General features: G+C 27.7%; 1 protein-coding gene and 1 non-coding gene across 3 annotated transcripts; one reads left to right on the top strand and one right to left on the bottom strand.

Moving 5' to 3' along the window:
- The first annotated feature begins 1,932 nt into the window (after positions 1-1,932).
- On the top strand, positions 1,933-2,006 carry TRNAN-GUU. Its single transcript has one exon. It is a non-coding gene; the product is annotated as a tRNA-Asn (tRNA).
- A 74-nt stretch (positions 2,007-2,080) lies between these two features.
- LOC114190510 (peptide chain release factor PrfB3, chloroplastic) lies at positions 2,081-7,501 on the bottom strand. Of its 2 annotated transcripts, none has more exons than XM_028079424.1 (6): positions 7,165-7,501; positions 5,842-6,059; positions 5,039-5,239; positions 4,207-4,419; positions 3,434-3,614; positions 2,081-2,518 (listed from the first exon to the last, which is right to left on the bottom strand). In XM_028079424.1, exons 1-6 carry the CDS (start codon positions 7,358-7,360, stop codon positions 2,238-2,240), a joined length of 1,290 nt encoding a protein of 429 aa, XP_027935225.1. In that variant the 5' UTR covers positions 7,361-7,501; the 3' UTR covers positions 2,081-2,237. The 2 variants fall into 2 exon arrangements, with proteins under 2 accessions (XP_027935225.1, XP_027935226.1); XM_028079425.1 differs by lacking the exon at positions 7,165-7,501 and adding an exon at positions 6,937-7,131.
- Positions 7,502-11,075: the final 3,574 nt, after the last annotated feature.

The raw sequence follows: 11,075 nt of genomic DNA on the forward strand, positions 1-11,075 counted from the left end.
TTTTTACTTTATTTTTTTCTTGAAAAATATTTATAAAATGAATTGGTTTAGATAAACATGTTATTAATGTTTATCCATAAATAATTTCATATTAATTATCATTCTAAATTTGAAATTTTATATATATATATATATATATATATATAAAGATACAAAGAAGATTATCTTTGTATATATAATTTTACTTTGTATTATATTATATTGTTAATTTATTTTTTAATAATAATTATTATATTAAATTTTTTTATTTAAAACTGTCATGAATTTCATTTACTATTATTTTTTTTCATTATATTTTTAATTTCTACTAATAATTATGTATTTTTTATTATTATTTTAATTTTTTTTTAAAACTTAAAAAATAAAATATTAGCAGAAACACTTATATACATATGGGTGACAATTTAGTGTGTAAACATCGTGCTATATTTTCATATTTTAAATATTAATTTTTATTTTTATGTTCATTTCAATCAAGTCTTTGTATACTTTCCTACATTATTTAAAGACCAAATATTAAAAGGAATACTATTTCAAACGTGAGGAAATGGAAAATGGTAGCATATGAAGTGTTTGAACACATAATATTGGGCAAAAAACCCTTAGTTAACATATGTGGGAATAACTATTTCAATTAACATCAATTGAAAATAATTTCACCCGTCAACAAAAAAAAAATTGTGACTAATTATAGGTGAGAAGCAAGGTTGAAATAAACAAAAAGAAAAGAAAAAGAAAAGAAGCTCTAGTGATAACAATATAAAAATAATCACGACAAACTTTAACTAAAAAATAAATAAAATTCATCAACATAAATATAAAATAATTAAGTTCGGCTTCACTTCAACCAACAACATCTTTATTGAAGTTTGTCGATGATCCAATTTGAAGCATAACAAGATAGAAAATGTAAAAGAAAAAATGTCATATATTTGAAAAGTAAAAGACCATAAAAAAATTAAAGTTTTCTTTTTAAGTAAAGTTTGATATGATTTAGTTTTAAGTAGTCAAATAATTTTTGTAAATTTCTAAATTTTAGTTCCTTTTAAAATTATCTATCAAAATGATATATATTTTTTGTTTTTTGTTTTTTAAAAAACTATTTCTCTGTAAAGATAAATTATCTTAAGTATCCATCTATACACATTCATTATTTAAATGAACTTCCTGAGAAAAAATGTTTGTTGTATTCAAAGTTTGTTTCGATATTGATTCAAATTATGGTTGCTATAAAACCAATAATCACACATTTACCAAGATTAATTCAGTTTAAAATGTTCTAATATCATTTTCTTAACAAAAAAAAAAAGAAGGGAAGTTTATGAAGGACATTTTCTATAAGCATTTTTAAGAGAGGAAAGTAAATAGTAAAAATAATTTTGTAGTAGTTAGAGTCACTTTATATATAAATATTTTTTATCATTCTCTCACATAATTACTTTTTTAAAATTAAAACTAAATTATGCAAATATTTATTTTAAAAAAATACTTATAGAAAAATTCATCCATGATCCTCTAATCTCAAATCATTCATCTATTCCATGAAAAAAAAAATCTTTTATCTACTATCAGCATCATTGTTCCGATCTGAAATCACTTATCCACAAATAAATTAGACATATGCTAGTTTATCTAAAAAGTGCTTCTCCAATGCATTAAACTATTTTGTTCTGTTTGCTTCTAAAAGAATATCTCAATTATCAAATTAAAATTCAACATCAAACCACTGTTTTAAAAGTAAATTCAAATAAATTAAGCAGATGAATTTATGTATTCACCGAAGTTTTGTTTTAACAGGTTATTTATTCCACATATGATTAAAATTAATTTCTTAAATTAAGAACTTATTAAATAGAACTATATTTTTAAATTAAACAAAGTTTAAAGGGATAAAATTGAATAACTATCAAAGTTTCATATATCATTAACAAAGCTGGAATAGCTCAGTTGGTTAGAGCGTGTGGCTGTTAACCACAAGGTCGGAGGTTCAAGCCCTCCTTCTAGCGTTTTTGTTTTGCATTATTCCATTTTATGAATTTTTTTGTTTATTAACATAACCAATAAACCTCCAACATCAATATAGACCAAAATGCATAAACTGATGCATTCTTTTCTCATCAAATCAAGGGATTGAAGTAAATCCTGAAAATATTGAAGGACTGAAAGAGTGAACAATTTCACTACAATTGCAATTGCAAAATGATCATATGGTGCTGTATGAAATATGGATTCAGACCTTATGACACGGTTCTGCTACTAATATGAGCTGCAATTAGGGTGCCAATATTCCCCTCAAGAACATAGTTCAGGTCTGGCATCTCAATGCCTGTCTTTACATCATGTACTAACTTGTACGGATGAAAAACGTACCTCCTAGTTTCTTCTTCCCATGGATTCAAAATGTTGTCCTTCTCTATACTTTTTATGCTTCCAACTTCTTGTTCCCTTGCTATCACTAGAAGTTTGGCTTTAAGTCTGTTTAGTGCTTTCATCTTATTTGCAAACAGACTTCTCTCACCTTCACAAAGAAACCATCAAATGTAATCAAGTAAAATCTCCATTCATATGCTTCTCAAATTTTTCATTTTCAAAGTATAAGGGAAACTGATTTGGTAGTAATTTAGTTCTATCAGCATTGGAATGTGGTCAAAAAGCAATAACAATCTAAAAAGCATTCTCTCAATTATGCTTAAGATGCAGCAAAGAGTCTGATACGCTTCTTTTCTTTCACTTCTATTTCATATATAAAAAATCCATAATTACCATGTTCACATGAAGCATAATAAACTTTTGTAAGCTATGACCTCTTGCATAACAGAGTAATCAAGATCAGGACAATAAAGTTGAGTTAGGCTTAAACTGATTTTAATATTTGTTTCTCTTTAACATAGCAAAGAGAGTAAGAAACCAAATTGTAGTAAGGTGAGTTTTTTGCTACCAATTTCTCCTAAAAAACATTAACAGCAGATTTACACAATCTTATATACCTCAATACATTACTGCAGCAAGCAATTCACTGCACATTATATGCATCATTAAGTAGAGTATGAGACATATAGCTCTATCAATTCCCAACCTTTTTTATCATGAATGTGGTGTGGAACCTAATTTGATAAGGTTTTAATCCTAGTAAGATAAAGTGAAAGACCCAACAAAAAAACCAGGTCAAAGGAGTATGTTTATGTAAGTAGAAATCTTCAGTAGCCTAACACATCGTCAAAAGCAAAAAAAAAAAGGAGAAAAAATAGCACAACCTATATAGGACATATTGCAATTTCATTATCATATTCCGGAACATACTTGAATATATATATATATATATATATATATATATATATATATATATATATATATATATATATATATATATAATGATAGAAGAAAAGGAACTAAAACTGATAAGCAAACATCTGAAACACAAACATATGCATACCAGAAGATTGGACACTTATGCCGGTAGGTAGATGCTGAATGCAAACTGAAAGATCTGTTTGTCTCTTGTTTTCCCCTTGGATAGACGGAGATGAGATAATCAAATCCTCAGAATCAATTTCAAGATCACAAGCATTATTCTCAAAGAACATGGGAATGACATCTATAGTTGCTGAGCTAGCCTGCAAATTTTTGAATTAGCAAACATAATTACTTCATCAAATTCCAATAATTAGTTCATAATATATAAGGTTATTCTAATGATTGTTTTAATATAACCCAGTTCACTATAGTAATAATGGGTCAATCCTCATCATAGCAACTCAAGAGAGGTCACAGTGATCACAACTTTGGGATGCTCTCCTTGATATTTCATCAAATCCAGCAGAATCCACCATTAGATTTTACTGTGCAATATATTACATAGTTATATTGTGTAGATATAACATGATACAATATCTTCTACTATGCATGGATAATTATGATTATTTCGGTGTATTATATTAAAAATTTATATTGATAGTTTTTTCTATACATGTTCATGCATGCACAGTAAAATCTAATGGTGATGTCTATGTAGAGTATTCATATTATCTGATGGAATTACAAATATTATGAAGTGGAATAGGGATTAATACTCTGTATTAGGAATTAGAAGAATTTCTTCTCAAAAAGAGTTTTTCTATAATGTAATTCAATAGTATGCAACAAACAAAGTACACAAGAAAGGAAAATCAGTTTGCAATTACATAGGAAGAACGGAAATGTTCAAACCTCAAGCTGAGAAGATTCATTTGAAGAACCTCTTATCAAGTGGTGAGCTCCTTTTTCCCCTGAAAGATAACCATATGCACACTCAAACTCAAACTCTATAGTTGCAGAATTAATTCCTCCATTCTTGGACAGACACTTGTCAACAATCCTTCCTTCATAACCTTGTCTTTTGGCCCATCCAAGATACATACTTAGAAGCTGTTCTGCCCAGAGCTTGATTTACACAAAAAGTAGGCCAAGGACAACAGAAATAATTTACATAAATATTTTAAGGAAAAAAAAAACTAGAACATAAAGCAAACGATCAGAAGCTATGTTTCACAAAGTCTGGATGAAATATGTGTTTATTATATGTATAACACTGAAAAAATTGGTTATTTCTTCATATATATGAATGAGGTTTTGCTAAATAACCATAAGTCTAATCATATGAAGCTTTCGTGTACTAGTTACTGCTCCAAGAATGAAGCAATACTAGAACTCTGACACTAGAAATTTTAATATTTTAAAGTGGAAAAAACAGATTTGCAGATGGAATTTGATTTCCACAGAACTAAGTAGGAACTTATGACTGATACAGCTACACAATGGCAAATTAAAAATTCTACTTCTTTGCAAGAGGTGAACGAAAGATGATATTTAACACCTTTATGCTTCCAAACTATATACATTTATATTTAAAAACAACTGCTGGAGTGAAGAATCAATTTTAGAATGCATCATAATCAGGATTAAGTTTTACTAATGTAATAGCATAAAATTTTACAATAACCAGATTCATAAGTTATAGTTAAACATAATCACAATGAAGTTCAAACATTACATATCAAACCTTTGGATGGATGTCATCAGGTGAAGCTTTAATAACCAAACATGCTCCTGCCATATCAAATGGACCCTTAAGAAGCTTAGAAATCTCATACTGATCTAGAATATCACTCACACCCAATGATGCTTCATATGCTTGTTTATAAAGCCCATAATCAATAGCATTCATCTCAGCCAACTGATTGATCAGCTTTGCTTCCTCTACCTGGAGGACAAACAACAAGGAATCATATCCTTTTCAAATAATAAAAAGTAAAGAAAAATAAAATAAACTAGCATGGCCTATATTATTTGTTTTAGTGGTGTTAGCAAAGTTATGTTTTGAGCCATATGACCAGGAAAGCCACAATTTTCACTTGTTAGCAAAGTTCTAGCCAACCTTCACAAAATAGTGATTTCCCAAGCTATACATATGGTTTATCATTCACCACTTTTAAGAAGTATGGTGGATCCAAGGCAGAAAGAGGTTTAACTATACAACAGAAGTTTACAGTAGCTAGAGCTTAGAGGTAATATAATTCTGATTGAATGAGAAGATGCCATGCACAAACACAAGGCCATCTTTGAGCTTTACAGAACAGCGATCTGACTAAAGATCATAATTAGAATTATGTTCTACATAGAAGTGTTCTTTGTACATTTCTTTCTTCAGTGTAATTGCTGCATTTCATTTTATTTTTCTGTCAGTGCATCAAAGTCCCCACTTACACAATTATCATTTCATACCTAGCCAATTAAATTTCTATAGAAGAGAAGATAAATAATACTGTGAAAATTCAGATGAAACTGATGGAAACAGACCATCACCTTGTATTTCATGTCCTTTAAGGAATCAACTACTTTGGCACTGTTAGCCAACTTGACAAGGACGTCATTGGACTTAGCTGGATCATCCCACATATCAAAATCACGCACCATTTCTTCCTGCTTAATCCTTGTTGCTTCTTCAATTTCCAAGGCTGTCGATGTGAATGTTTCAGCGCGAAGAACTGCATCTTCAATTTTCCTTTTTAGAGAAAATAAACCTGATCATATTTGAATGGTTATTATGACTGATGAAGATAATAAGTGAAATAAAGTACTAGTCACCTGCAGCTAATATAACAGACTATCCTATTGTGAATCATTATGTTATATCCACTTCACTTAAATGATTAGCAGAAGAGTCATTAAACTATCAAAAACCTTCAATTAGCTTAAAATTTTCTCTGAGGGTTTGGTTGGGCCGTTAAATTAAGAAGGATGAGGACAAAGAAGAAATCAAGTGAATATTTCTACATCATAATAGTCACTTTCATGGCATCAAATTTAGAAAGGTGAAAATAGATATGCAAGATCCATTAAGTATAATAGATGCAACTAGCATGAAGTATATATGATAACTACAAGGAGAAACATTCTTCAAAGTCTTAACTGAAAGAGATAACATTTATTACATACAAAGAAAACAAAATCATCCCAACGTGTTCCATGTAAGTAAATGAAGCATTACCCCTTAACCATTACCCATAGGGCATGGGTAACCAGCTATACCTTGTACATAATAAAACGTTTTTTCAGTTTCTCTGTTTTTATCATACCATGTAACCCAACAACTTAGTTATCTAAACAGGTTACATGGTAAGAGGTATCCCAGAGACATTTCCCATAATCAGATGAGTGAATCGTTTATCACATCGACACGGTTCTTAAGACCTTGTCCTCATGTTCTGTTGAAATTAGACACACAAAAAGGTATTGAACCTAACAAGCCTGAAACTCCACTATCGGTGACATTGGTTGGAATATCTATTGGAAATCACAATCATGTTATCATCATCAAAATCTTGTTCCAGACTGAAAACACAGTCCGTGAAATTCAAATTAAAGGTGATATTTTTCAAGACTTGTATCCAATAATACCTCTTCAAACCTCACTCATTGACTTTCCACCATCCCATTTCACCCCTACAAGCAAAAGGGCAATCACAAACATAAATAGTAACAAGAGCCACATCCACATTGATTGAACCACCAAAGGTACTTTATCACAGACCAAAAACAACATAAGCATCAACCAAAAGCAGTCAGAACATGTTCTAATACACACACACACACACACAAAAAAAAAGATAGCATTTTGAAACAGACCCACTTGATTGTAGATGTCCTTGTTGTTAGCCATTGAACTACTACAAGCTCTGATTCTGACAGAACATTGAAACAGCTGAACATGCGGCTTCTTCTTTCCCAGAGAAGAGTGCCATTTAGAGCATAAAGAAGATGCAACTTCATGAACCGTTCTTGTTGGACAAGCATGTTCAGACACCATAGTTGCCATAACCATTAAGCGGATGAAGAAGCCCTTGTTTTGTTTTGTTTTCCGGTGAAGTGAAAGGTGCTATGTTCGAAAGCTCCCACGACCGTTTTGTGTTTTGTTGTGACCGAAGCAAAACTGAAACACCGAAACTTTGTTCCACATATTGCCTTATCCTGAAAGCGGTAATCAATTTAAGAAATTTGATTCGCTGTGAAATAAGACAAGTGCACTACTTCACAACCACAACAGTTTCGCGTTTATGTTATATTAATCGCTTCATTTAGTTTTTAACATCAGTAATTTATCACACATCCTAGATAAAATAATTAAATTACTCACCATTCTAAATATATATATTACTACCCTTTTAATCAAACAATGTGTTTCAATGAATTAAAATATTATCTTTATCATGATCTGAAAATTTGAGATGTAATAATTGTCATATTATTTTCTATCTTTCACACGTATATAAATGAGATTGTGACAAGATTAATCTAGTAATGGTTTGAGTCAATCACTAACAAATAACTCATATATAAAGGGTCTTTGTCTATGTTCCAAGATTATAAAATTTTTCTTTACATTATGAAAGTTGACATATATAATCTTTAAACAACTTTCTAGAAGTTTGATACAAACCTTAGGTGCTCATAGATATACATGTCAATTCAAGTATGCATTTGGTGGAAAATATAAAAAAAATATTGAATTATGTATTAAAATATTTTGTAGTTTTTCAAAATAATAGAATGCATGAAAATAATGAAATCATGTTTTAAAGTTGATAAACCTACTATCAATATTTTTACAAGATTAACACCTAATTAATACATACACAACTTTAAGTGGATAAATTTACTCTCAAAATATATTTTAAAAATTTAGTTCAACAAATTTTTCTTTTTTAAAATCATATAACATATCAATAATTAGAATTGTAAAAATAAAGGATTGATTATTTAGTAAGCTAATCTAAATTCGACTCATTTATTAATGAGTTTGAGAAATTTGAGTCCATTCCAACTTAGTAGGAGTTAGTTGGTTAAATGGATTGTTCCATTCAATTAAAAAAATTAAAACACATTCAATTAAAAAAAATATTTTTTTAATTTGACTTTTTTTTTAATATGTCAACATCCAAAAAGTACAAATCTATTTTATTTTATTTTTTTCATTTTAGACCGTCACCCAAAAACTAAATCATAGTTCAAAATAAAATCTAAATAATTTTAATAATTTTTGTATGTTCGAGTTGGTGAGCCGGATTCTTAATGGGTCAGGTCCATTTTTGGTTCGTATTATTTTTTTCTAATTCAACCCGGCTCAAACCTATGGTTGGCCAAGTTGACTCAAAAGTCTTAACCTAATTTGATAATTGTATCAATATTAAACAATTTAGGTTTAATAATTCTTTTGGACTCTGTTCGTTCAAAAATATTAAGTTGGTCCTCTAGTTTTTTTCAGTCTCAATTTGGTTTCCTTTTTAAAAAAATTAATACAATTTGATCATTTTCCTTAAATTTTTAATATTTCATGAAAATTGAAACTATTAATAAAGATTTCTTTTAATGGTGTAATTATCACGATTCTAATATGAATTCTGATAAAAATAAGTCAAATCATTGATCTATTTTAAAAAATTTAACAAAATGATCAAATTATATCATTTTTTAAAAACTGAGACTAACAATTTAATAGACTTAGAAAGAAAAGAAATATTTATGTTTAATATTTGATTATCGGCTCATCTATAAATTCGTATCATTCATATTACATTAAATTATTGATCAATTTAATCAAAATTTATTAAATAGAAATAGGTTAACGATACAGAATATATATGATGTAAGTGTTATATGAATATTAGTCATTCTTAACTAAACAATTTGAAGTACAATCACTTTTAGCTGATTTTAAATATTCTCCGGATACCAATTTTAACTAAATCAATAATTTACAAAGAAAAAGATACAAAAAAGGTATTTAACAATGCAAACAAATGCTGTTTCGAAAAACAAACTATTTACTCCAAAATTTTATGAATTTGAGCATTTTAATATAAACTAAATAGTTTTATTATTCACCCAAATATAATGAATGTTTTACACAAAAATTTCAGACATAGACTTAACGATGGATAATATATATAACTTGAATCTCTTATAATTATCCTTTTAACTATTATAATTATCCTTTTTAACTACTATAATTTTGATAATTTAAGTAAGAAAGTTGTTAAAATTTAATATTTAAAAAATTATTTTTCTTATAATTAAGGTCCATTATTTTTTTTTCCTTTTCCTTTGTATTACTCACTTTCTATCCCATATTTTTTTAGATATCTTTCACTGCTTCTCTGAAAACATCTACTAATCCTCCATTAATCAACTATCTTTGTTACTCCTATCATTCGTCAATTTTTCTTTTGCCAATAATATCTAATTTGAATATTTTTCTTCTTCCGACAATCTCCATCTTTAAAATAAAATGGCAATAATGAGCACAATATTAAAATATCTACAAAGCTTTTATAGATAGATCACTGGATTCCAATTTCTTGTAGTATTAATTTTTTGGAATCTTAGAACATTTTCTCAATACCTATTTGTCACTTCTTCTTTTGAAAAATGCTTCTTAAACTTACAAAAATTAATATTTAAGGTTCTTGAAAATACAACTCATAAGAAATTGCTGATTTTTTCTGGTCTTCCAGTGGAGGATTTGTGCAATCTATTCAATGCATTTTTCGGAAAACACGAGCTTCGTAATTATCCCACTTAGTTTCTATTTTTTTTATTAGCAAAATATTTTGCTTGTAATTTATAGTTTTTGATAAATATTTTTTTAATAACTTGTAGCCTTTTTGAGAAGCTAATCGATGTAACCTTTTTAAGACGCTAACTTCTATTTTTTTCTAAACAATCCTTTTAATAACTTTTTATTTTATCTTATAAATATTTATTACATTTCTGTATTAATCTTAAATGTAAGGTAATATATATATATATATATATATATATATATATATATATATATAATATATATATATATATATTTGATTTATAAAAAAATATAATAATAATAAAAAACAAAAAATATTTATATTTAAAAATAACAATTGAAACTAATTAAAAATAGTATATTTTATAACTGAAACAGTGTTATAGCAATGATACTAGTTGTTATTTCATAAATTGTATTTATTAATGAATAAATAGTTTTTTACTTACTTATTCATTTTACATTTAAATAAATTGCAAGCAAAACGTACATGGTTAGTCACAAACTCCCGTGAACTTTTTAGACATATCATAAACTCTCTCGAACTCGAACTTTTTACAATTTAATACAAAGAAAAATTCTTACAATTTAGTTATAAACTTTATAGTTAAAAATTATGTATTTAGATTTCGTGATACCATCCCAAAAACCTGTGTAATAATACCCTAATCTTAACAATGCTTAACTTAAAAAGATTATATGACACTCTTAAAGGTTCAAATATTTTCTTTCCCAATTTAATCCTAATTTACTAATTTAATCCTGCAAACTTTTAACAATTTCATATAATACTTAAACTTATACGCCACAATAACTCCCTCTCTTTTTTTTTTAAGTGATTTAATCACAAATTATGTTAATGTTTGAGATGTCATAATTAGAGTTTAAAATAATATTTTAGTTTTTATCACAATACCCGACCTTTGGGATTTAAAAAATATATTTTTGACTATAGAGG

The sequence above is a fragment of the Vigna unguiculata genome, chromosome 7, assembly GCF_004118075.2.
Source record: "Vigna unguiculata cultivar IT97K-499-35 chromosome 7, ASM411807v1, whole genome shotgun sequence".
Classification (NCBI taxonomy): domain Eukaryota; kingdom Viridiplantae; phylum Streptophyta; class Magnoliopsida; order Fabales; family Fabaceae; genus Vigna; species Vigna unguiculata.